Raw genomic sequence first — 26,306 nt, 5'->3', positions numbered from 1 at the left:
TACATGGAATAAGGAATGTGCTTTAGTGGCACGGGGACAGAACGGACCAGGCTGGGCAGAGAGCTGAGGCGGGTGAATGCGGGAGAGGGGGGCCAGGATCCCTGTCCTGAGGGCTGCCCCGTCCAGCCACACATCTGCCTGATGGAGGGGGCTGTGAACCATTTGGCCAGGAGTATCTGTCGTCCTGATCGGAGAACCACGGGTGTGGCACCCAGAGCAGAAGACTAAGTCATACATCACAGCTACACACTCTGCCATCCCCACCTGTCCCCAGCCACCATCCACGCTGTCCACGCCGTCCCCTCCTACTCCCAGAGTCTCCGCCGTCCACACTGTCCCCACCCACCCCCAGAATCCCCCCCGCCCACACTGTCCGTGCCTGTCCCTGCCCACCCCCAGAGTCTCTGCCGCCCACGCTGTCCCTACCTGTCCCTGCCCACCCCCAAGATCCCCCGCCCACGCTGTCCTGCCAACCACAGGAGCACCTCAGACACTTCCCTGTGGAGTCATCTTAGTTAAAGCACCAGGGATTTGCTTGGTTCCTGCATCTTTGTGGTGTAATCCCTCTTGCTTCTTCCTAGTGCACACTAGTACACATGCTAGTATGCACCCTAGGACATAGTAGCACATGCTACTATGCACGCTAGCACACACACACCAACATGCATGCTAGTACACACACTACTACGGACGCTAGGACACCCTAGCACAAATACTAACACACTAGCACACACACTGGAACACACTAACACACTAGTACCCACATTATCACACATGCTAGCACACACCAGGGTACACACACTAGCACCATACTAGTACCCACATTAGCACGCATGTTAGCACGCACCTAGTATACACACTAGCACACACGCTACCACACATGCTACTACTCATGCTAGTAGACACGCTAACACACTAGAACACACTAACACACTGGTACACACATTAGTACACATGCTAGCATGCATGCTAGTACACACATTTGCATACCAGCACACACACTGGCATGTTTACACACACTAGTATACATGCTAGCATATACACCAGCACACATGTTAACACACACTAGTACTCACACTAGCATAATGCTAGCACACACATTAGTACATGCTAGCACACATGACTACACACTAATATACATACTAGTATATGCTGGTACAGAACATTGATACACTAGCACACCCAGTTCACTTGCTAGTACACACCACCATACACTAGCACCTGTACTAGCACACACGAACATGGCTAGTGCGCATGAGCACACACTAGTACACACTAGTGCACATGCCGGTGCACATGGACACACGCTAATCCATATGCCAGCACACTGCTAGTACACACACTGGTGCACGCTGGCACATCCTTTGGTACATACGATCACACACACGAGTACATTTTGTTCAGAATCCCAGGGCCGAGGGGTCCCCCACAGGGATGCAGTGAGGAGGAAAGGGGGGTGCCACAGTCACATAGCAGCTCAGGTCCTCCAGTCAGGGAGTCATCAGTGACTGTGAGACCACGGACTTCTCTTTCTTCATCCCGCCTCCGTCCGTCAATTTTTCTTTCACTAAAAAATACCCTTCACATACCATAAAATTCAGCGTTTTAAAGGGTACACTTTGAGTACATTCACAAGGTTGTGCAACGGTTACCCCTAAGCACTGTCCAGTTCCAGAACATTTCATCATCCTGAAAATGAAATCCCATCCCCCGTCGCACCCATCCCCCTCCCCAGCCCCTGACAACCACTGGTCTGCTTCTACGGATTTGCGCATTCTGAATGTTTTATGTAAATGGAATCACATGCTCTGTGGTTCTCAGTGACTGGCTTCCCTCAGCGAGCGGGAGGTCTTCAGGGGTCATCCCCGCTGTCGCGGGTGTCACTGCTCCCACCCTATTAAAGGCTGGGCACTGTCCACCGTGTGGGTACACCACATTTTCTGGTCTGTCACCCACAGATCCCCATTGGGTGGGTCCCACCTTTTGGCTGTTGTGAATACTGCTACTGGGACATTCGCGTGTGAGTAGGAGACTAGTTCTCATTTCCCTTGGGGACATAGTGGAGGGGTAGAATCGGTGTGTTGTATCTTAACTGTGTTTCAGTTTCTGAGAAAGTGCCAGGCTGCTTCTCATGAGGCTTCCCATCTGCAGGGGCCACAGCGTGTGAGGGCTCCAGCTGCTGTGTCCTCACTCAGCCCAGACCCTCTCCCGAGCTGTCTGCTTGTCTCCTCCCAGTGGTGTGAAGCGGTGTTGACTCATGTTTCCCTGAACGGCGTTGACCGTCCTTTTCTGTCCTTGTTGGCCGGCTCTGGATCTCCAAAGAAGTGTCTGTTCAAGTCCTTTATGATTTTTTAATTGGTTATTAGTATTTTATTATTAAGTTGTAAGAATTTCCATGTATTCTGGGTACCAGACTGTTGTCAAATATATAACTTGAAGACGTTTTCTGTCATTCTGTTGTCCGTCTTCACTTTCTTAAGGTCCTTTGTGATAACAAGAATCGTAAATCTCCATCAGCCGCACCTGTTGTTTCCCTGTGTTAGGTCGATTTCTAAGAGATCTTTTCCCTATCTGAGATCGTGAAGATTGACAGCTGCATTTCCTTCCAATATCTCTAGGGTTTCGTTCTCACCCTGTTGGTCCTCAGTACGTGTGGAGTTAATGTCTTATGTGTGGTGTCCAGTTGGGGTCAGCGTTGGTTCCTTTTCTTTCGAAGATGCAGTTGTCTCAGCACCACTCGGGGAAAGGTCCGTTCTGCCCCTGCCAGCTGCCGCTGGGTCGTAGTAAATGGTCAGACTTATTTGTGGACCCTGTTCTCTTCCACTGACCTGTGTGCCTGTCCCATCCCCGTGCTTTAGCACACAGCAGGTTCGGAAGTCAGGGAGTGTGAGTCTTCCATCTTGGTCCCTTTCTCGTGACTCCCTGGCCCTCCTGAGCTCCTTCATTTCCATATGAGTTTCAGGATCAACGTGTGAATTTCTGCAAGAGTAGCAGCTGGCATTTTGGTAGCAAGTGTACTGAATCTGCAGATCCGTTTGGGGAATTAGCAATTCGAGCCCTGCCAGCCCCAAAACAGTCCGTCCTTGTGGTCATCTCTTCTGTAATTTTCTTAAAGAGTCGCTCTGTTTCTGTAAGATCTTAGAAATGTCCCTCTTTTGTTACTGATTTTAAAGACTTGAGTCTCCTTGTCAGTCTCGCTACAGGTGTGTCGAGTTTGTGGCTCTTCTCAAAGGTCCCGCTTTTCCTCTCCTCAGTTTTCTCCTTTGTTATCTGTGTGATTTCCTTCTTTCTGCCTGTGTAGGCTTTTCGCTTTTCTTTTTCTGGTTTCTTAAGGTGGAAGTGTAGGTTATTAATTTGTGATCTTCATTCCTTTTTAACGTAGGCATTTATAGCTACAAGTTTTCCTCTAATGTTGCAGTCGCATTTGTATTTTACGACTTTCTTCCTCAGAGCCAAGTCAGTTGTGTGCATCGGGGACTTTTGGGACAGAGCAGGAGACAATGGCCACTCCGCCTGTGATACGAAAGGCTCTGGACCTGAAATCCCGGCATCAGAGCTGGCAGACCTCTCCCAGACCCGCTGTGGGCCGCAAACCCCGACTTGCTCCGCATGTCGTCTCCTTGTACCGACCTGCGTCTCCGCATCTCTCCTGCACTTGTTCGGAATCACACGTGCTCATGCCTGTGTCTTTGCCTCAGGCCCTCGCCCCTCAGAGGCTACACGGGCTTGGGCCAACCTCGAGGTGTGTCAAGGGCTCGGCAGAAGTTAAGAGCTGGGCCGAGACCGTTGAGAAGTCAGTTGCGCAAAAGCAGATTCATTCCAGTAGGGTTCCCTGCTGCCCGAGAATCGCCTCAGCCCTCCCTCCTGCCCGGGAGTGCCGTGACATACTCCCACGCCCTCACTGTAAGCACCGGGGCCAGGCTCGGCCTGCACCTGTTGCCGGGACCTGTCTCAGCACCCCCGACACACGTCCTTCCCTCCTTGCCAGGCGTGACTTTCTGAGGGCTGCTCCAGCCAAACACACAGTCTCACGTGCCTTAAAACAACAGGAACGGATTCTGTCCGAGTTCTGAAGGCTCTGCAATCCAGCCACGCCACACTCTGTCTGGAGGCTTCAGGGGATGGTCCCCTCCTCCTCGCCCAGGCAGTCCCTCTTCACAATACCCCCCACCCCCACCCTGCGTCTGAGCGATCTCCCTCCTGTAAGGACACTAGTCATCGGGTTTAGAGCCATCCTGAATCCAGAATAAGCTCATCGTCTCAAGAGCCTTAGCTTGATGACATCTGCAGAAACCTGTTTCCAAACCAGGTCACATCTCCTTGGGGACCCACCACTAGCCCCTCACAGCAGGTGACTCCTACTGGTTCACCATCCTCCCCCCAAAGGCTACAGGACCTACATGCACTCTCAGATCCTTCTGGGCTTTCTTCACCTCTCCTCTGTCCTGGTGGTCTTTTGTGGGGGGCCTGGGGTGTTCTGGCCAGGCCGAGCTCTCACCCCGGCCTTCCCTCTCCCTACTTCCGGCGTATTGCTCTCTGCCGCCAGGGGCTCCCGTCCCCGCCGTCCGAAGAGTGAGGCGAGGCCTCGTCTACCTTCCCCAAATGGCAGGTCGCCCTCTGTGAGGTTCTGGTTCTTCCCGGGGGCGTCCGTTCCCTGCAAGTTCCCTCCCTGCCCTTATGGGCCAGGGAACGCTTCCTGTGGGCTTTCCCGGCTACGAGGCAGGCAGGACAGCATCTCTCCCTTCCCTTCCCGGGCTGGGCGGAGAGTGAGAGCTGGGGAAGACGGTGCTGTCGGCTGAGCGCTCTGGTGGGTGTGCGGGCAGAGGGTCTGCGCGATGGGCTCACAGAAACCTCCCCGATCCTTCCGCGGTGGCCTTTCCGACTGTAAGCCTACTTCTCCGTCTGTTCACTCGTATGTCCATGTCTGCTGCGGGGACATCTGCGTGAGCCTCAGGTGGTTCGGGGACCCACCATCCTGCTGCTCTTGCTGGAGTGGAGGGCATCTACCAGTCCGCACCTCCGACAGGTGCCTGCTCCCGTGGGAGCGGCTCGTCTTTCCAGCCAGACCCCAGGCTGGACTGTCTTATGCTTTTCTTTCATCCCCGACAAGGGTGAATAAACCTTTTAATCGTTCATTCAGATCTGTCCTGAGCTCCTGCTCCCTGCCAACAGCTGCGCGGCCTCCTGTGGCCTCCACCTTCGCGGGGAGACATGTTTGCCTGTGAGCATCTCCAGATTTCATTCGCTCGAGCTCAGGGTTGCAAGAGCGCTGGCCTCTGCTCGGCTCGCCGCCTTTCCTGGCGCTGTGGGCAGTCTCTTTCGGGTGTCCTGTGGCCACCTGCTGCGTCAGAAAGTTAGGGTTCCTGCACTTTGCCACCTCTAAGCTCCACCGTCTCCCACCACACAAGAGTCCTATTGAGAGTCCCACAGGCACCCGCTGGGGAGCCTCCCTGACCGGGACGGGGGCCAGGCAGCTGGGGACCGGGGTTGTGGTCCTGGGGTCCTGCAGGCACCTGCTGGGGAGTCCCCCGGACCCAGACCCAGGCTGCAGGGCTGTCGGCCGGGGAAGCAGGCACCAACCACCTGTACCTCCACCTTGAGGTGCATCCAAGTGAGGGTTACCTGCTTCCGGACTTCCGTCAGCATCTCAAATCCAATAAAGATCTTGTTTTCTATTATTAGGGAATTGCAGCAGGCTACCAACCCTGGCTCTGTCTGAGGTTGGACCAAGCATGAGTGGAGGCAGAGCAGCTGGCCGGCTGGTGGCTGGTCGCCACGGTGAGATTTGTCACTGCACGGCCGGGTCCTCTGCAGCCAGTGGTCCTGCAGGCAGGCTGTGTCCTGCTCATGGGGGCGGGAAGCGGAAGCACCAGCCTGTGGCCACAGTGGGGGTTGGTGGGGAGGGATGAGACAAGGTCCCGGAGCTGCAGACCAGTACTCCAGCTGGGAGGCGTAACCACGTTTTATGGGTCAGTTCGAATACAAAGTCCTGTAGATGTTAGAATGTGTACGAAACCTTGTGCTTGTGGTGCCTTGGGTTCCAGATTAGTTGACTGGGTCACTGCGTATGTCACAGTGTCCTTTCCTGGAGGTAGGAATGCCCAGCAGAGTAAATACTTTACTTCTCTCTGCTATTTATCTAGAACATTCCAAAGAGTCACTAGAAGTTGTTCCGAAGACAGTAAGCCTGGAGAGATGCGTTTTGTGTGAAGTACAGGGGGGCTTGGCTTTGTGTGCCCCGGGCAGCCCCCAACAGCGCCCACCGGCCGTGCGCTGGGCTGTGGCCCTCCTGGAGCTGCCCAGGGCCGGAGCGGGAGGGGGTCTGGCCCACGTCCTCCGGTTTGCGTGTTGGGCCTGCCAGGCGGGAGGGTCCTTTTTTCCTCCCAGGTGTCTTCGTGCAGGTGCAGTCAGTACCCAGTCTTTGCTTTGAGTCAGGGAATAGCGTGTTTCTCGTGTCGTTCTTCAGAGGAAGGAGCAACGGGGACATGCAGGCGCTGGAAGCAGCTGCTTCTCTAGGGCATCAGATGTGGGGAAACTCGCTTTCACTTTGGTGCTTAGCGATGACATCGAGTTTCTGGCCGTGGAAACCCATGGTCTTTGAGGATCTGAAATGTGGGCACACTTACTGTCCAAGCCTTCCTGATGAACCAGTGAATGTAGAAGAAGCGTGTTTGCATTCAGCTGGGTCATTTGCTGCGGGTCAGCACAGGAGCCTCCCCGCACGTCCCCTGAGCAAGCCATTTGCCCACTTCTCACAGGTGCTGTCCTGTCGGGTCCTCTTCTCCCCCACCTGTCTTGCCCTTCAGTCTGCAGCCGCAGCCGAGTAAGCACGAGCTGCCCCACGGCACCCATTCCCGGAAACGTGCTTGCCACGGATAAGATCGCAACAAATCATTCTTTCCCGATGATTTAACACATGAAGAAATATTTCTTTAATGATGAGTTAATGAAGGGCGGAAGGTAACCGAAGACCAAGTCAGTGATCTAGGAAAGAAACCCAGAAATACTTCGTAAAGTAGAGTAGGAGTAAAGAGTTGGAAAAATTAGGGAAGGCTCACATCGTGGGACTGGCGTGGACGTGACTTGAAGGGCTATAAGCACCATGAAGGAGAAATGAAGAAAACAAAACCCTGCAACCAGAAAGAAATATTCTGGTAAAATGCTAGAAGCGAACTTCTTCCCAAGAGGGACACAGGATCGCTTGGCTTATGAAGGAGTGCGGAACCCAGTTGTTTCCTGACTTCCTGGTGCCCAGGAGAAGCTGGAACGCTCAGCTCTGCGAGGGAAAGTGACCGTACGTCCGTGAAGCCAAACGGACATTCCTCTTTGGGAGGACAACTGTCCTGCCATGATGCAGTCCTGGGACCCGGACCCCCTCTCCCACACAGACAGCTAAGGAGCTGGATGCTGGGCGAGGGGAACAGTTTGGAGTTGGGCAAACGGCATTTTCGCTTTGTGACCCCAAGTAAGGGAAGCAGACCCAGGAGCCGCAGTGGTCCTGATTTTGTCCTGCAGGTGTGTGGGTGGCAAGGGGCGGGAGGGCTCCCAAGTGGGGCCTGGAGGTGGGAGGGGAGACAGAGATTGCTGTTGGGAGTCTGAGGCCGCTGCTGGTGGGTTCTGGAGAGGAAGGGACTTGCCAGCACTCCTGCAAGCTGTGAGAATAGAGAGGGGTAATGCCCTGGGTTCAGGCGGAGGTGAAGGGGCCCGTGTGGGGCTGGGAGGCATTTGAACCCCTGCCAACCCGGTGGAGATCCTTGTTCCCATTGGGGGTTCTATGCGGACTCGGAGGGCCGCACCTATGTGGTGGGACAAATAGTCCCTGGACAGAGGCGGCCGGCGCCTCCCCTGACAGAGCTTCAGACAAGAATTTCCGTCATCAGTCTGCACCCAGAGACCCTCAGCCTCCAGTCAGCTCTGTCCTTTGGACAGCAACGGCATCTGGACACCAGCAGCCTGAAATTCCTAACGTCCAGCCGGTGCTCCCAGTCGGCGTGCCAGGAACAGGATGATGGGACCCACGGCCTGGAGAAGGGACAGTCGGGAGAAGCACAGCCGGATGGCAGGGGTGACAGGATGAGGGGAAATGGTGGTCCCGGAGCTTGTGTGACCAGCTGGGCTCCAGAAGTTGAAGCGAACCAGGGAGCAGGACAGTTGTGCCGGGACCTCTGGGAGGGATCGGGGAGTCTTCTGCTGAGCGGCGTGCGTGGCACGGAGCTCATGCACAGGCTGGCTCTATAGGCCCCTCCGTTGTTGGGGCCCCCGTTTTCCCACCTGTAACATGGCCTCGTCGCAGCGCCTGGTCCATCAGCTCACAGGGGAGCTGAACTCTCAGGACGTGAAGGCAGCGGCCTCGCCCCCAGGAGGCCCCAGCAACCTGTGCCCCTCAGATAAGACAGCCGTGTCCTGAGGGCAGTGCTTACACTCTCCTGCCCCCACATGTCTTCCTGTTGCAAATCGGTGCACCCGTCCGTGTTTATTAGGAGCGTCTGGGCCACGGGTGACCGAAGCCACCCAGGGCTCATGGCCCTTGGCCCTGGCTGTGGACAGCCACATGCCACGGCCTCACAGCCACCTGGGGAACCTGCCTGTGGGCCCCTCCCACCCCACTCCTGACACCCCGTCTCTCTCCTCAGCATCCTCGAGTGCCAAGGCCTCCCCATCGTGAACGGGCAGTGTGATCCTTACGCGACTGTGACATTGGCCGGACCCTGCAGGCAAGTACTCTGCACATGGGGCAGGTGGGTAAGTCGCCTGCTGTGACGATGCTGGGGCTTCCACAGAAATACAGGAGGGACTGTGCGCTGGGATGTGGCGTTCTGACTTACTCTGGTCTCCTCTGTGGCCCTGAGATTGCTTTCTGGAAACAGCCCCTCTCTTCTCCACGCTGGGTGCCTTTGGCTCAGGAAAGCTTCCTGATTTGCATACTGTGTGGGTTGGAGACAAACAGAAATATGTATAAGTAGCAGGAGGAGGTTACTGGTGCATTTGATCACTCAGTCTGAAGGTGCAAAGACTCGGTGTCAACAGCGTTGGTTTTAACCTTAACCCTTCCTCCTTGGTTACAGATCAGAAGCAAAGAAGACAAAAGTGAAAAAGAAGACCAACAACCCCCAGTTTGATGAGGTGTTTTATTTTGAGGTTGGTATTTGAGCCCCGTGAATGTCACATGAGACCCTTGGGGAAGGCGTGTCTCCGGCCCTGGGCCCCAGCTTCCTCCTGCAAGTTCTGGAATGACCCCGGCACGAGGCCTCCCTCCCAGCCTGCGGCATCAGCCGGGCTCCCAGGAACTCCCCTCTGGCCCCTGGGGTGAAAGGCCATTTGTTGCTTCCTTGGTTTTGAGTTGAATCCTGACGAGTTGTAATTCCCAAGTTGTCACGATCGGCGTGTTTTTCACCGTTAGCCTGTTTGGGGTTTTTTGGCTTTGGCTTGCTTCACCCGGTCTTTCCTGAGCAATGGAGGGAGACTTGTCTCCCCAGAAATAGTGAGGTGTTTTGAAGCAGAAGAGCAAATGCGTTTGAACACAGAGATCCCCTGGTGTCCTCTCAGGACTGGGAACCGCTGACGTTAGTGAGATGGGAGGCCTACGGGCCGAAGGCCATCGACAGGACGGTAGCAGACGTGGCTGCTTTAGTGTGACCCCGGCCCAGAGGCAGCGTATTCGGGGTGATGTTGTTTCCACCCATGAGGGTTTCTCGAGGGTCTCCTGTGGACCGGGTCCTGGGGGCTGAGAGTGAACGAGCCTCTACCCCTGCATTCCCGAGTTTGCCCCAAGCAGGGAAGCATGCGCAGGGTGGGTTGTGCACGTGGGGAAATGACTGTTAAGTCAGTGGCCCTGGGGAGCCACAAGCAAACAGCCCCCAGTCCTGCCTGGAAGGAGTCTTCCTGGAACGGCGACCCGTGGGTGCAGTCTGGGAGGGGGCACTATGAGGCTGCAAGGAAGCGCGTCTCTAAACGTTGGGTGAGGTTGGGGTGAGAAGGGGGAGTTTTGGAAGTTGGGGACTTGGCTCAGAACCGAGGAGCTCACGTGCGGAGAACCTGGACATGTTCTGACAGATCCAGAAGCCCACAGGTTTCTAAAACACTGGAGGCTGCGGTCAGGCTTCTTGGGTCATGGTGAGGGGGGCGTGGAGTCGGAGTGCCAAGGGCACAGCGCTGTTCTCTGTCCCAGAAAGACATGCTTATTCCATCACCCAGTGCAGAAAGTGGTTAAAAGACTCAGGGTTGGTCAGGAAGCTGATGCGGTCAGCCTTATCTCCCGGGGGGGGCGGGCGGGGCATGGTGGGGTCCAGCAGCAGGGAAGGGGTCTGGGACAGAGAGTAAGGACAGCTGTTGGTCTGAATTCTGTACTAGAGCCGCACCGGCCTGCATCGTCCTTGCAGCCTGGAATGGCTGAGGTCAGCTCCTCCCAAGCTTGCATTGCACACAGTAAGGCCCAGGCTTTTCGCTGCCTTGTGGTCCTCCTGGACAGCGACACACACTTTCTGTGTCATATTCTTCTCTTTTACTCTGCAAAAGCGTGGGTCTCCACTTGCTAGATGAGTCTCGCCAGCCCCACGTGCCGCTGAGCACAGACCTGCATCCTGCAGGGTCCCGGGGACGGTCCAGAGCTGGGCCCTGGTGCTGTGGCTAGAACCTCCCTGACACCTGCCTCCTTCACAGCCTCAGACCATAGGACCTTGGAATGTGCTTCTCTCTGGAGTTTATGGTCTGAGACTCAAAGGTCTGAGCCCTGCTTAACACCTAAATCCCCCTTTGGGTTCTCTGCACCTGCTTTCTTCTTCTCTTGCCAACAACCCCACAGTTCTGACTTAGCCTGAGTCCCAGTGGTTGGCTTTGGGGTCATAGGCAGCCTCCTATAGGGGTTTCACAAGGAAGTAGTGTCCGAATCATTTGCTTCCAGGGTAATGCCTGGGCTTCCTTAAAAACTCTTCAGTATCTGAACGAAGTTATTTGAGGTTCTACGGAAGCCGTCTTCATTCCCTCACTAGATGCGTTAGGTACCCATGCAGAAGCCCTGTGACCGCCTCACTAGAAGCCAGACCGTGAGCTGTGTCAGATGGTGGAGGCTCTGGGGGGCTTCCTGGAGGAGGTGGCATTTCAGAGTCACCTTCAGGCTTCCCAACACGGGCCTGAGCAAGGAAGAGGCCGGTGGTGAACTGGGCAGGGGTGCAGGCTGTGTGCTGGGTGAGGGGAACTAGTGGGGGCTCCACGGGGCTTTCAGAAGCCTCAGCTGGCAGTGGACGAGGCCTGAGCCGGTTGGCGGCTGGACGGGTCCCCTGCTTGCGAGGTGTCAGCACCCCGGGCGGCCACCGAGCCGTAAGGGCCGAGGTGCTGAGATGGGAAGGTTGGGGAGGAGCGACTTCGGGACACGGGGAGGATGGGAAGGGACCCGCCTGGAGCTGTGGGGCTGAAGAGGGAGGGAGCCGGCTGGGTGCCTGCAGGGGGGAGGCGGTGGTGTTAGGGGGGTGAGGAGGCAGAGCCCCACCCGTGCCCCAAGCCCCCTGGAGAAGAGGCTTCAGCTGTGCCTGCAGGCTGAGACCCCACCTCTGCTCTGGGTGGGGGACCCGCAGCCTTTTCCCAGGCCTGGGGTGGCCAGGACACAGGGTGCTCTGCGGGCAAGGGCGTGGCACACACGGGCTTCCTCCTGTCCGCCCCTCCAGGTGACCAGACCCTGCAGCTACAGCCGGAAGTCCCACTTTGACTTCGAGGAGGAGGACGTGGACAAACTTGAGATCCGGTGAGCGAGAAGCAGGGTTTCTGGGCTCTGGCCTGGCGGCTACAGCCTGAGCCCACCTCGTCTGTTGGTTTTCTGTGCTTTTAAAAGGAAGGGAATGCAAAGAAAGGAATTTTCAGTTTTCTGATAATTTCAATACCAGGACATGGGGAGTTGGTTTGAAGGAAGAGCCAGGAACTTGCCAGGGGCTCGCGGGGTGGCTGAGAGGACATTGACTCAGGCAAGGGACGGTGTGGTTTTAGTGCCGTACTTTCCACGAGGGGAGGCCGACGGCCTCATGCTGCCCCCCGCACCTGGCCCTGCTGCCCGGAGGTCCTCACGCTCTAGGCCTGGGTGTGTGTGGTCTGCAGCAGAGCCCACCGCAGCTCCAGCCCCATCGGTCCTGGGAGCCTCGGGGTCTCACCTCACGCCCAGCACCTGGTGCCCTCAGACACCCTAGCCGGGCATCTTTTCCCGTCGCTCTGGCCTGGGGCTGACCCTGAGGGACCCTGCAGATCTGAGCTGGCTTGCAGTCTGGTTTCCTGTGGGCTCCCAGGCTTCCCACTGGGAAGATGGGGCTCAGGCGGGAGGGGGCGTAGCCGGAGGCCCTTCCCCCCACCCAGTGTGGGACCCTCGGGCTCGCTCTTTGTTCCTCTCGCAGCTTCGAGCGCTGAGGGAGGCCAGTCTCCACACACGGGTTGAGGTGTTTCCCCTTTAAGTCTTCCATTACAGAGAACCCGCGGCCAGGGGGGCCCCGGCTGCGTGTCTGAAAGTGCTGGTGGCGGTCAGAGGCCGTGCTGGAGGTTGGCCATGCCCCAGCCATCCTCGGACACACAAGTCTCTCTCTTGACCAGAAACAGAAGTGTTCGTATAAGATTGGGCTTTACTTTGAGAGTGGAGTCCTAGCTGTTGCATTTTAAGCAGACGAACAAAAATGCTCTTGAATCTTGCCCTTATCGAAAAGAAGAAAAGACAGCCTGGTGGCTCTGCTACGGGGTCGCTTGGCGAATTAAAGGTTCTGCTTTCCTTATTCTGAAAGTGCCACGGGGCCACCATTCCTCATGTCCCTGACGCATACGTGCTCCTCTAGTAAACCCTGTACCTTCCAGACACCTGTGGCTCCCGTCTGGACCTCGGGGGCCACAGAGGGCTGACGCGGCCTTCTAGAACTTTCCCCATGACTGCCGAGGGTGGTGAGAGGGGACTGGTCTTGGACTGTCCGCTCCTGGAGTAATCTGGTGCAGGTGTTTACCGTGGGGTGCGCGGATGTTTGCTGCCTCGCACCAGGGACGCCGTTCCTCCCTCCGTGCTCCCATCCTCACACACGCACAGTTGCTGTGGTCCCACATCAGAGGGAACACCGAGAGTGCCGCCCCGGGGCACCGTCTTCCCATGCTGCTGAGAAGACCGAAGGCCTTGACACCTGACACCAGGCCCCCAGCTCCTCTCCCTGCTCCCAAGGCCCAGGGAGACCCCCGTCTCCGTGCCAGGCACATCCTGCGCTGACCACACATTTCAGACATCCCCAGTCGGTGTCACTCCTCACAGGGATGGGGCCATGGGACCAGGGGCTCTGATCTGCCCCAGACGCCCCTGGGGATGCTGAGGAGTGCTGCTGTCCCCTGCCCTCCCGAGGTCACCCCATACGGAGATCTGTGAACCATTGGCTGTTTTTCAGAGTTGACCTCTGGAATGCCAGCAACTTGAAATTTGGAGATGAGTTTCTGGGAGAGCTGAGGGTTCCACTGAATGTGCTCCGCCAGTCCAGCTGCTACGAGGCCTGGTAAGGTGTCTGTGCATGGCCCACACCGTCCTGGAGGGTGAACAGACAGAGCTGCCGTGAGCAGCCAGAGTGTGGTGGCGCAGGTCGGCTCCCACTGGCCAGACGCTGTGGCTTTGCATATGGTCCCTATTTGCTCTGGCAAGGTGACAGGGTTGCCGGTGAGAAACAGATGGTGCACGGCTGCCGTTTTGGCAGGCAGGGGCGGGGGGAACGTCACGAGAATGGTGGCTGAGGCCCTCTACAGACACAGAGGCAGGGCCATGAGAGCCTTGCAGCTTTGAGGACAGGCCCGGGCAGGGAGGGCAGGCCACGTGCTCCTGAGGGCCCACCACACGAGGCCTTCCCCAGGGCCCATCCTCCCACGAGTCACCTGCTGAGGAACAAGGCAAAGGCGTTGTTCCAGGCAAACCTCCCCACGCTCTGCCTCCAAGCTCACCTAGTGCCTTTGTTTCATTTCCTGATCGTTTCGTAAATCAGCAGCGACTGTCATCACTATGACCGCAGACACCCACGATGGGGACATGGCGTGGTCACAGGCCATATGCCACAGGCCAGACCCACCATGTGGGCGGGCTTCTGTGTGTTGTTCCTCACGGCAGTTTACAGTCACCGGGACACGGGAATTTGTCTTCAATTCCGTGAGGACAGCGGGTTCTGTTCCTGCTGGGAGCACTCCTAGTCCTGTCACCAAGAAGGGACAGTTACAGGGCAGCCCAGTGGATGTCCACCCAGGACCTCAGGTGCCCTGCCCAATGCAGGGTGCCCACGTCCCGTGGCAGGCTGCGTGGCCCATCAGCTCAGAGCAGCCAGGGTTCCCACGCGGCCTTGCAGGGTGGGACTGAGACAGGAGTGTCCAGTGAGAAAACCCCGAGCATGGGACCCTGTGCTCCAGTGGCCGGCCTGCTCCCAGCGCCGTCAGCATCCCCTCTGCCACTGGGAGCTCCGGCGCTCGTTTGCCAGAGTAATGTCAGCTCTGCTCTCGCTGCCTTCCATTGTCCGGGGCCCGTCTCCACAGACGGGGTTCCCTTAGCTCCTTTCTCATTTCCCTCTTCTCAAACTCCTACTCCTTCCATCCTTCCTGTGTAATCAGCCCCCAGAGGGAAGATAAGGTGGGGGGCACCCCACGACACGCACCCCGCAGGGGTCTCTTGCTGAGAAGGGCTCTGGCGCCTGGACCCTGTGTGTTGTGGGGGTGCCGTGGGGAACGACCGAGCATGCCCCCACACCCGGACCCTGCGGGGTGGGGGGCTCCCACAAGAAACACCCTGCCGGGGGGTCAACAGGGGAGTAGCCCAGCGCAGGGGGCAGAGAGGAGTCTAGCAGAACTTCCTGGAGCCCCTCCTGCCTCAGACCCCGACACAGCCCACGACAGGCGACCAATGCATCCTGGAGGGAACCGGCCCCTGGAGGGTGCTGCCGCCTCACGCCACCCTTCCCTTGTGTCCCACGTCCAGGTACTTCCTTCAGCCCCGAGACAACGGCAGCAAGAGCCTGAAGCCGGGGGACTTGGGGTCCCTGCGGCTGAACGTGGTGTACACTGAGGACCACGTCTTCTCGTCCAACTACTACCGCCCGCTGCGGGACCTGCTGCTGAGGTCTGCGGACATGGAGGTGCGTGAGTGCGCGGGCTCCTGCTGTGTCCTGGGCTGCCTGCAGCCCCCGCTAGTGAGCCAGACCCCACAGCCCTCCAGACCCCCGTGGCCCTCCAGACCCCCACGGCCCTCCACGGCTGGCTGCTGACCCCAGCTCCTCTCCTCCGGCCCCCCGCCCACTTCCCGGCTCTGGACCCCAGCTCCGGACCCTGGTCCCCCAGTCCTATCCGGCTCCAGCCCCCCACCCCAACCCTGCCCCTGACTTCTGAGTCCCCTGCCTCGGTCTGGCTCCCCCCTCACCCCGGCTCAGACCCCAGCTTCAGCCCTCAGCTCCCTCATCCTTGTTCGGCTCCACCCCGTAGCCCCTCCCAGCTTCCCCCCGCCCACATCCACCCCCACAAGGCACGGAGCCCACCTCTGGCCCTGCATCTGGGCAGCCGGCTCCTGGTGGGTGACTTCCCTGCTTACTGTCCCCATATCTGCTCTGTGTCCGGAAATACCTGCGTCTCCCTTTGCTGGAGGGATAGAGGCTCCCACCCCACACCCCACCTGCAGTTAGAGCCCTGCGGGGGCCCCGCAAGGCTCATGGTTTCAGATTTGTATGAGGCCCTGAGGTCATCGACCTTAGTTCCAGAGGTGGAATCGGGTGGAAGGACCCCGAGGAACGGACCTGGAGCTCATGTACAAATCAGAGGGTTTGACGTGGGCTCTAGAAAAGACGTGGTTCTTTGCTTAGCTTGGTGGGAGAGGCACTACGGGACAGAGTTGGGGTCCGGGCCCCCAGCGTGGGGACCCTGAACCACCTACTCACTGACCATGCCCGGTGGGGAGTGGGGGTCTGCAGCCAGCCCCCAGAGCTGGGGGGCTCGTGCTGGGGTTCCACGGTCTCTCCCGTCGCACAGCCAGTGTCAGCATCCGCCGCACACGTCCTGGGAGAGGTCTGCAGGGAGAAGCAGGAGGCGGCCGTCCCCCTCGTGAGGTTCTTCCTGCACTATGGCCGAGTGGTGCCCTTCATCAGCGCCATCGCCAGCGCCGAGGTCCAGAGGACCCAGTGAGTGACCTCACCTCCCCGAGGGCTGCAGCCTGAGCCAGGGACCACCCCGTGGTGAGGGCCGGCCTGGGGTGGTGCCCTCAGCGCTAAAGAGAGTGCAGAGCTGGGACAGCAGAAGAGACCCGTACGGGCTCAGGTGTTCTGTCCGAGACACGCTGTTTCTTAAAAATGCACCTTTTCTGGGAAATCCCAAGGTGTGAGTGCAGGAAGGAGGTGAACAGGGCGCGGTTGCCCCGGGGGTGATCAGAGGGCAGCAGCTTCAGTACTAGGCCCACAGCAGAGGGCCAGGTCACGGCTGCCCCAGGACCTGTGCCCACTCTGCGGGGATGGGTCTGCCAAGAAGAGTCTGTCCCTGGAGCTCTGGGTTCAGAATCTGGGTTCAGATCCAGATTGCACCCGAGTGGAGAGATGGTGTGAAGCACGTCCTATTACGTTCGATCCTGCTAGACCTCCCAGCTGACCTTGGGTCTGGTCCTTAGAGGCAATAACTTGGTGCAAAACGGGCCTCACAAAGGGGCGGGGCTGTGGGTGTGGGGAGGTTCTGCTGAACGGTCCAATGGTCAAACGGCCGTATACGGTAGGTGTGTCACACATGCCCGCCTGAGGGGCTCAGGATGTCCCCATGAGAAACATCTGGCTGGGTCTCGTTTTCCTCTCAGAACATCTGGAAGCAGACGAGCAGGGTGAGCTGGGTCTGTCTCTGCATCCGCTGGGCGTGTGCCGAAGGACACGCTCGGTGTCCATCATCCCCTTGCTCTCCAAGACAGACTTGCCTCCAACGCTGTTTTACAGGGACCCCAACACCATTTTCCGAGGAAACTCGTTGACCTCCAAATGCATTGACGAGACGATGAAGCTGGCCGGGATGCACTACCTGCACGTGACCCTGAAGCCCGCCATAGAGGAGGTGAGTGGGGGGGTCCCACCCTGCGGCCCCCAAGGACTGGGCACATCTGGGTCTCCAGCAGGCCCAGTGCTGCTGGGTAGGGGCGTGAGGGATGCTCGCCCCCCCATGACATTGCAGGTGGACAGCAGGCAGCTCCGACCCCTGCCCCCCAAGACATTGCACGTGGACAGCAGGCAACTGAGACCCCCTCCCCCCATGACACTGTGCGTGGACGACAGGCAGCCGTGACACCCCCCCCATGACATTGCATGTGGACGGCAGGCAGCCATGACCTCCCCATGACATTGCACATGGGCAGGCAGCCGTGACGCTCCCCACAACACTGCACACGGACGGCAGGCAGCCGTGATCCCCTCCCCGCTGTGACACTGCACGTGGATGGCAGGCAGCCGTGCAGAATGGGTGGCACGCAGGAGCCCCTGACAGAGGGGCTCATGCCACCTCCTCCCCAGCCTCACTGCAGGGACCTGCCCTGTGTGCTCCAGGATCTTTCTCATTGTCTCAAATTAAAAAAAGTTTACTTCAGAAAGTTCTTCATTCTACTCAAGACAGAAAGACACGCAGAGAAACACTGGTTTTTCGGAGAACACCCCTTTCTTTCAGCTGTGTGTCCCCTGAACCCGCGTGCAGTGTTCTCTCTAGGGTCCTCTCGGCTGTGCGTGGCCTTCTGGTACCGCTCACGTGGGGGCAGGCACAGCCGAGGCCCCACATGCTTCCTCCCCCTGGCCCCGAGCGCCTTGCCCGACCTTTGTGGGGTCCCTGAGGGGTAGCAGTTCCCCCAGAGCAGCTTCGTCAAGTGCAGGAACGTGAGGAAGTTTAGACTCGCCTTCTGGTTTGATCCGTGGGCACAGACCTGCCAGCACTTGGGAGGAACCACGTTTTTAACCCTGATGAAACCTGGTCACATGCACTGATGGGGAGCAGTCTTCGAGAAGGTCCAGAATTCCTCACAGGCCGTGGTGGCACCCGTGGCCGCACTGAAGGCCCTCCTCCCCCTGCCATGGAGGGCCTGGCTGTGGCTCCTGAGGTCGCTCCCAAGCCCGAGGCCCCTGACCTCCACCCACCTGGGATCCTGGACCAATGGTCATTCACTCCTTGTAAATGCACTTTCCAGATATGCCAGGACCACAGACCCTGTGAGATCGACCCTGTGAAGCTGAAGGATGGGGAGAACCTGGAGAACAACATGGTGAGACGTTCTCGTCTGCTCAGCACTCTCCAGAGCTGGCTGCCCAGCCACAGGAGCTGGGCACATGGCCACCTTGGGGGCTCCGCCTCTCTCTCGGGTTTGGGGTGGGACCCTACTGGGACGCTCTTTCGGCGTGTCCTCCAGGGCCGGCAGCAGGGAGACCAGCCCTTTGGCTGCTGACTCCGGTGCCATCCCTTCTCCTGGGGTGACCGGAGCCTCCCCACCGGGCTGGCCCGTGACCCAGCTTCTTCCCAGTCTGGTCCGTCCTCCTGTGGCAGCAGATGTGGGTCCCAAACCCTGGCCATGTCCCCCTGTGTTCTCCTGAAGAGGGTCTGTCTTTAGGACAACCAGACTCTCTGTTGGGACAGGGAGCTGTCATCTTCCATAGGGTTTCCTCAGAGTAAGTCTTTTTCATGCCTGTGAGGGAAAGAGACGGGGCTCTCTGTCGGGAAGGTGCATTCTGGGGGGTTTCGTCCCTGTCCCAGTTAGTGAGATCAGCGTTGGGGAGGGAACCGCGAGGCTGGCCCCCCACAGAGCTGCAGGGGCTCGCCTGGTGCTCGCCCACTGACGGCTGACCGCTACGGCCCCGTGGGCCTGCTGAGGGGACGTGCGTCTGTGGCCGCCACGGCTCTCCACGGCTGCTCCCTCCCTGGTGTGCTCAACTGCCGTGGGGGCCGGCAGGGCGGCCTGGGCCACAGGGGCCCTCGGGGTGACCGGGCTGCACCCGTTGCAGGAGAACCTGCGGCAGTACGTGGACCACATCTTCAGCGCCATCACCAAGTCGGGGGTGAGCTGCCCCACCGTCATGTGTGACATTTTCTTCTCTCTTCGAGAGGCGGCTGCCAAACGCTTCCAGGGTGAGTCTTTGGTGTGTAAAACGTCCCCGGCTCCTTACGGGGAGGTCCCTTTCCCCGCTGCCAGGCTCCTCGAAGCCAAGAAGGGACGTTGCAGAGTCCATGTAGACGTGGTTCCAGCTGTGGCCGCGGGGTGGGCGCCCGTGCACACACAGCATCCCTCTCCTGCCCTACCGGGCTCCAGGTCGTGCCTGCCGTGGCCCCCAGGGGAACCCGGCCCAGGCCCCAGGTGGGAAGGCCGGCTGGCCGGATTTTGTCACAGTGGTTAGTTTAGGACGCAGCGGTAACTTCTGTGCGTTTGGGCCTGTCCAGTCGGAGAAGCCGCCCTCCCGGTTCTTCGTGGTTCTGGCTGGAAGGTCAAGGCAGCACTCAGCACCCCACGTTGTGTACATCTGTCTTCTGCACCTTCAAGAGAGATAGGATGACCGCTTTGTGGACGTGGGACAGGAGGGGTCCCGGGGATGAATCGTGCCTGTTGGTTGGGGATTCATCGTGTGCAGACATGCCCACAGGCGGAACAAAGGTGGCCTCCTTGGGCGGCAAGTGTTAGGTTGACTGATGCCTGGGGTCCAGGCTGAGGAGGGGGCAGTGCGGTGTCTGGGTCCCCACGCCATCCAGCAGGCCCCGACCATGGCCCTGCCGCACCCTTTCCTGAGGAGCCCGTGGGTCACCCAGATGTGTCCTGCTGTCTCCAGGGACTGCAGAGCCCCCTGAGCAGTCCCCAGACCCTGCCGGGAGCCCCTCCTGCCCGCCGGTGGGGACGCCTCTTAGCTTGTCTCACCGTGGAGGCTGGGCCTCACATCCAGCTCTGTGGACAGGCCCTGCTGCCTTCAAGCTCATGGGCTTCAAGCTCGGGGCGCCCCGGCCCTCAGACACTCGGGGTCACTCAGGGTCGGCGAGCCAGGGCCTTCCTGTCACAGCCCCGTCCCCAGGAGGCGCCGAGCTATTCGTGGTGCCGAAGGGGAGAACAAGCCGGCAGGTGCGCTGGCTCGGGCCAGGCCCGGGACTCCGCGCCCTCACTGGACGCCCTGTTCTGGCTGCAGATGACCTGGACGTGAGGTACACGGCCGTGAGCAGCTTCATCTTCCTGAGGTTCTTCGCACCCGCCATCCTGTCCCCCAACCTCTTCCAGCTCACACCTCACCACACGGTAAGTGTGCGTCTGCCCCGTGGACTGGCCAACCCGCCCTCCTGGTGGCACCTTGCTGGGAGGCGGGGGAGCCGTGAACTCCTTTATCCACGAGAAGGGGGGCGCCTTGGCCAAGCTGCGTCTGTCGAGCACGGTTGGCCGCCGTGACCAGGGCCCCTCACTCCCACCTTCGGGAGAGCAAGCGCTGTCGGTCTGCCGTGCAGTCAGTCAGGCGCGGTCAGCACGTGCAGCCCAAGCCCCTCAGGTCAGGCTCCGAGTGACGCACCAGCGGAGCGTGCCTGGCAGTGACTGACCTCGGCAGGAAGCCCGGGGCCAGGGGACTCAAGGGGTCAAATGAACCCTCCAGGCCAGGGGACAGGCCAGCGAGCCCCGCCATGGGCACCCCGGGCAGGGCGGGGAGGCTCCTCCTTTAAAGGTGCCCTCGTGCCTGCCGTGGGCAGCTGCTCTCCTCACCCTGCCCTGCGCGCTGGCCGGCGCCCTGGGGAAGCGCTGGGGTCCAGCCCGCAGGGCCGAGAGCGCCACGGAGGAGCCTAGAGGGACGTCCCGTGTCCCGCGCTCGCCAGCCTCCTGTTGCTCGCCAGCAGTATGCGGGGGCTGGGGGACTTTTACGTGCTGTCGCCGTTTCGTCGGCCATGCGATTCTGCGTTCAATCGCAACGTTTCTGTGGAACCGAAACGAGACTTGCCTTTCTCATTCCCCTTTGACAGGACCCACAGACGTCGAGGACGCTGACGCTCATCTCCAAGACTATTCAGACTCTGGGCAGCTTGTCCAAGTCGAAATCCGTAAGTCGTTTACTTTCACCGTGTCTGCTTGTCCCAGGAGAGAGTGTGGGCTCAACACAGGGACAGGGTAAGAAGCAATAAAACCCACACGGCCCCCACCCGCCATCTGAGCAGAGAGAACGTTCCAGCGGCTTGCGGGCTCCTCTCTGCCTTCCTGATCCGTGAAACGTTGCGTTTCAAGACTGTTTTGTTTGGGGGCACATTAGCCTTAGAGACTGGGCTTGCTTTCTGAGCTTGTACTCCGCTCAGGTCTGCTGTGGGGATGACCACGCACCACAAATCTTCACAAGCCAGCAACGTGCGGGATGATGTCTCTTAACAAGCAGTGAAGACACAACATCCCCAGACCAGTGGTGGGTTCACCCCGCTATGCTGCAGGCAAGGCCAGTGGGGAGGAGTTCAAATCCTGAGTCTTCCCTGGAGAGAAGGGGTAGTGATGACATCGCCCCCGCCAAAAGTCAAAGTCCCTGTTGGTAGGGAACGCCAAGGTCTTGCTGGGCAAGAGGGTGACCTGGGGTACCACGGAGTTGCCCCTCCCAGGGCCCAGCAGTCCCCTGGCCAGACCAGAGCTCCTGTGTTTGGGCCAACGTGCCCAGCAGGGCAGGGCCCTCGGCCACAGGGCTCCTCAGCTGCATGGGGTGGGGGCCATGCTCCCCTCACAACTCACTTCATTTTTCTCATGAACAAGTGGGTTTGAAACCCCGTCAGACCAACCTATGGCAGAGGGAGTCATAGGAGCACGTGGTGCGTTACCAACTCCCAAGTGGGGGTTCAGGGCTGCGGGGGCCTCAGCTGCGAGCCTCTGAGGTTGTCTGTGCTTGAGGCAGATTTGCAGCCTGGAGCGAGCCAGGGGCTCCTCCGGGGGCCGCCTACCGCACGCCATGTCCTGCCTGGATCCCGAGGGTCTGTCCCGGCCCTCACAGCCCCCAGAACGCGGGTCATGACATGCAGGTTTGAGGACATTGGGGACTGTGTGTAGCGATGTCAACATGCGGACAGCTGGGCATGTGCCCTGGGGACTGAAGGCCAAGGCCGGCTGCACAGGGATGGGGCCAGTGGGGTGGAGTGAGGTCTCCCCTGTGCCTGGACCTGCAGGAGCCCCCAGCCCAGCCCAGCCCAGCCCAGCACAGCCCAGCCCAGCCCAGCACAGCCCCCCCCTTCTGTTGTCTGGGGGGTCCCATCGCTGCCGACAAGCAGCCCCCGTGTGGGAGATGCTGGGTGGATTGCCACGGAGCCAAGCATGTGGCATCCCACAGCAAGTGGCCGCCCCACGGTCTGCCGGCCAGAGCCTGGATGAACAGGTCTGGGCTGGCTGTGAGTTCCGCGCGGACCCACCTCTGTGCGTCCGGAAACTGCAGAGCGACCTTCCGCGACACAGTCGCTGCAGGCACGGTGTCGGGAGGGCTGCCCTCCGTGTGTCCCTGAGGGGTGCTCCGACGTCCACCTGTCAGGGCCCTCGCCAGCCCCCGGTCCCGGGAGAGGCTCCCGTGTGGCAGCCTCGTTGTGACCCGTGTCCGCAACAGAGACCTGGAACCCAGATGTCAGCCTCCATGCTCGCTGAGGGACCCCGACCTGTTATCAGGGTCCAGACCCCGGCTTCCGGGGTTTCGTCTGCGTGGCTGTGCCTGCTTTCATGGTTTCCGTGGGCAGTGCCCGGGCTGACCCTGGGGCCGTAGTTACACTGGCATCTGCACTTGCTGAGTGACCGCCACCGGAGCCGGTCGTGACGCGTGCCTCCAGATTGTTCCCCTTGGAGCCATGTGCCCCAGACCCATAGGCTTTTGTTCAGTGACTTGTCTCATTTCAGGCGAGTTTCAAGGAATCCTACATGGCTGCATTTTATGAATTCTTCAACGAGCAAAAATATGCTGATGCAGTAAAAAATGTGAGTGCGGGTATCAGTTAACATGGACGGACTGCCCCCTGGCCTGACATGCTACTGTAGTTGCAGAAAATGGAGTAAAAATTCGCAGAATGTAGAACCGACCATTACCCACTGTCCCGAGTTCAGAGCATCATTCCCTGGTAGTCCGTGACACCCCCCACAGTCCCCGAACTCTGCACCCCAAACCCCCCACGATCCCAGGACTCTCTGCACCCCAGACCCTGTGATCCCCTTGCACTTCCTTCTGTTCTGACCACCCCCTACGGTCCCCAGACTCCCTACACCCTGGGGACTGTGGACCCCTTCCAGACTCTCCTCTTTGGAACTGTCACGAGTTCTCCCTCAGTGCTGGGTGCTGTACTTCTCTCAAAGACCGCCCTGTGTTCCTTGCAAATCCCTTTCCTCGCCCTTCTGGCCGTCTACTCCTGGGGCCCCCACAGATGCCTGAGTCATGGAGCCAGGGCACCCGGAATCAGGGACATGGCTCATGGAGAGAATCTTTTCTGGATCCTAAAGCTTTACTTTCTCTGTTGTGATTAGAAACACTCACACCTACTTACCTCTCGGAAATCATAAAAACCAGGATCCAGAAGGGGAGGAAGGGAGAGGAGCTGGGGCACATAACAGTTGGGGGAGGGAATCCAGACAGGTCATGGACTAGGAGGGGAGGGCGTCCCGGGAGGAGAGCCCCTGCTGCTTCCCCTCCTGCAGAGATGCATGCTTGGGTCACCTGTTGACATGCAGGTGGGCCTCCCAGGGCCACCAGAAGCCTGGCAGCCAGGCAGAGCGGTGGCTGCGGGTGCGGGGTACCTCCTCGGGCGGGGGGGGGGGTGTCTGCTGGGAGCCCGGGCTCAGGGTCGGACCCTTCCCTCCTGGCCGCGGTAGGGACACGCCTAGGACCCTGACTCTTGCAGAAGGACCCAGATTCCTCGCTCCCGGCATCAGGAGAGATGTCGCGTTCTGCTGTTTGTGTGTGAGAAGGAACCTAACCAAGTGTGCCATCTCCCCCTTAATTGTCTGCTGTCTTTCCCACCTTAGTTTTTAGATCTGATCTCATCTTCTGGGAGAAGAGACCCCAAGAGCATAGAGCAGCCCATCCTGCTTAAAGAAGGGTAAGGCCCACGTCTGCTGCTGGGCCAGCAGGAGCGAGACACGGGGGCGGCGCTCCTGACCGTCCCTGCCGTGAACTGGGGCATCTCTGCCCACGTGGCTGGTGACCTCCCAACTCAGAGGCAGCCAGACCCTTCAGGGGCTGTCCTGGCCTGGGACATCATGGCCTTTGTCCACATGTCTGATCCAGTAAGACTGCTCACAGTGCGAGTCTGAGACGTGGTGTTGGCTTGCCTTCTCTGTGCCTCTGCCCTGCGGGTTGTGTGAGTGGAGAAACATCTGTCCGTGGGAGAGGGGAATGGGAGGCTGACCCAGCCTTGCATGTGGGCTGGCTCACACCTGAGTTCAAGACCCTGTTCCACTCCACCAGGCCCCCCACTCCTGAAACATCTCTGGCTCCCATTATTCTGTTTTCTGGAGCACCTCTGCCCCGGGTCCGCAGGCCTGCCCACCTTCGTATAGGCGTCCCTTGTTGGTATTCCCAGTGTGGGAGATGGGGAGGGGGCGGCTGCTTTGTTGGAGGTCTGATGAACCTGCTGTCCTTGCCGACTTATGACTTAAAGTTAAACTTTTACAGGGCGCCTGGGTGGCTCAGTGGGTTAAGCCTCTGCCTCTGGCTCAGGTCGTGATCTCAGGGTCCTGGGATCGAGCCCCGCATCGGGCTCTCTGCTCGGCGGGGGGCCTGCCTCCCCACCACCCCCACCCCCCCCGCCTGCCTCTCTGCCTGCTTGTGATCTGTGTCCATCAGATAAATAAAATCTTTTTTTAAAACTTTGCAAAAGTAGAGACCTTTGCCTTTTGGTGTTTTACCCTATCACTTGGAAATATAGTGAGATGTGGTGTGGGAAGCTGTTGGCTGTGCCCCGAGCCCCAACACTCACCCACAGACGTGCCCTGTTCACACAGGTTCATGATCAAGAGGGCACAGGGGCGAAAACGCTTTGGGATGAAGAATTTTAAGAAAAGATGGTTCCGCCTGACCAACCACGAGTTTACCTACCAGAGAAGCAAAGGTAACGAGAGAAACTGGCTTTTTACTGGATTCCCATAGTTTATTCTGAGGGGCCAGAGCCTGGACTGGGGCCCTGATGGGGTTCCTGCCTGCTTTCCTGGATGAAACGAAGCGCGTAGAGTAAGTATCCCGGGGCGTGAGCAGTTTCTGGTCACAGGAGTGCGTGGGAGACGTCCGCCTGCCAGGTGGCCTGGGTGGGGGGGGGAGCAGGTGGGCCTGTGCCCCTGGGCTCCTGGCGTGGGAGTCGGGGTCCTGCATGGGCCGTGTCCTCTGGGTCTGAGGGGGCATAGGTCTCGGCGACATGGCACTGGGAAGTAAAGGGTGGGGACAGGGCTCCTCGAGAAGGCACGTGGCCAGAAGGTCAGGGTTCCCGGGAGGCAGCACCAGGTCCTGCTGCGTGAGGCCCGCTGTTCTGCGGTTCCCCTGAGACCCCTTAAGGCAGGGAGCCTCTCGCCCACCCTGTCATGAACCCCTTCTATGGCAGGAGACCAGCCTCTGTGCAGCATTCCCATCGAGAACATTCTGGCCGTGGAGAGACTGGAGGAGGAGTCCTTCAAGATGAAGAACGTGAGTGAGGCACCACCGCGGTGCTCTTGGAGGTTTCTCCCTCCTCTGCGCTCGCTGCCACTGCCCTCCTCCTGCAGCCCCGTCACTGGGGTCCTTGCAAGCTGGCCGGAGGCAAAGAACCTGCTGGAAGTGCTTTCCTGGCAGCTCCAGAGGCCAGAGGGCCAGCTCCGGGACCGTTGGGTTTCTTTGAAACAAATTTTGATCTGGTTTTGAACTGACAGGGAAGTGGCGAGAATACAGTAGGACCCCCGTGTCCCTGAACCCAGAATTGCATGTGGTTTGTCTTTGTCTGTTTGCTGAGCGTGTACGTCCCGCCTCCTTGTCTCTCTCCGTACACACGTGTTTCTCTGAGCCACATAAACACTCAAGTGTGTTCCCTGCAAACAAGGACGTTCTGGTGTGGAGGCAGACCCCCAGGTCCAGAGGCAGGACCCCAACACTGGTGCAGCGTTGCCTCTGACCACCGCCCGTGTTGGGACTCCGCCAGCTGAGCTCCTGGCCGTCTTTGTAGCTGCTATGTGTCGCCAGCCACGCGCCACATGGTGCATTCTCCATCCTTTTCAGGACCTGGAACATTCCTCAGCCTTTCTTGGTGTTCTTAAAGCACAGAGGCCAGGTGTTGTGGGTGTCCCTCAGCTTGGGTGGCAGGTTCAGGTGCCCTCTCCTGCCTGGAATCCGTGGAGATGACCGCGTCCCCTGGGTGTGTCT

General features: G+C 59.1%; 1 protein-coding gene across 2 annotated transcripts in view; it reads left to right on the top strand.

Annotated features, from left to right (window-relative positions):
• Window positions 1–26,306, top strand: part of RASA3 (RAS p21 protein activator 3) — a 110,644-nt gene that overhangs the window by 73,926 nt on the left and 10,412 nt on the right. For both annotated transcript variants that reach the window (XM_047720511.1, XM_047720510.1), the window contains exons 6-20: window positions 8,634–8,714; window positions 9,066–9,138; window positions 11,661–11,737; window positions 13,392–13,496; window positions 14,951–15,107; window positions 15,991–16,139; window positions 16,932–17,046; window positions 18,161–18,235; window positions 18,969–19,092; window positions 20,133–20,239; window positions 20,947–21,024; window positions 22,832–22,909; window positions 23,948–24,021; window positions 24,926–25,032; window positions 25,516–25,598. In XM_047720511.1, the coding sequence (XP_047576467.1) occupies window positions 8,634–8,714; window positions 9,066–9,138; window positions 11,661–11,737; window positions 13,392–13,496; window positions 14,951–15,107; window positions 15,991–16,139; window positions 16,932–17,046; window positions 18,161–18,235; window positions 18,969–19,092; window positions 20,133–20,239; window positions 20,947–21,024; window positions 22,832–22,909; window positions 23,948–24,021; window positions 24,926–25,032; window positions 25,516–25,598 (1,483 nt within the window). The remainder of the gene's footprint in view (window positions 1–8,633; window positions 8,715–9,065; window positions 9,139–11,660; window positions 11,738–13,391; window positions 13,497–14,950; window positions 15,108–15,990; window positions 16,140–16,931; window positions 17,047–18,160; window positions 18,236–18,968; window positions 19,093–20,132; window positions 20,240–20,946; window positions 21,025–22,831; window positions 22,910–23,947; window positions 24,022–24,925; window positions 25,033–25,515; window positions 25,599–26,306) is intronic.

This window comes from Lutra lutra, chromosome 3 (assembly GCF_902655055.1).
Source record: "Lutra lutra chromosome 3, mLutLut1.2, whole genome shotgun sequence".
Taxonomy (NCBI): Eukaryota; Metazoa; Chordata; class Mammalia; order Carnivora; family Mustelidae; genus Lutra; species Lutra lutra.
The sequence above is the reverse complement of the archived record's forward strand: the minus strand, read 5'-3'. Positions and strand labels throughout refer to the sequence as shown.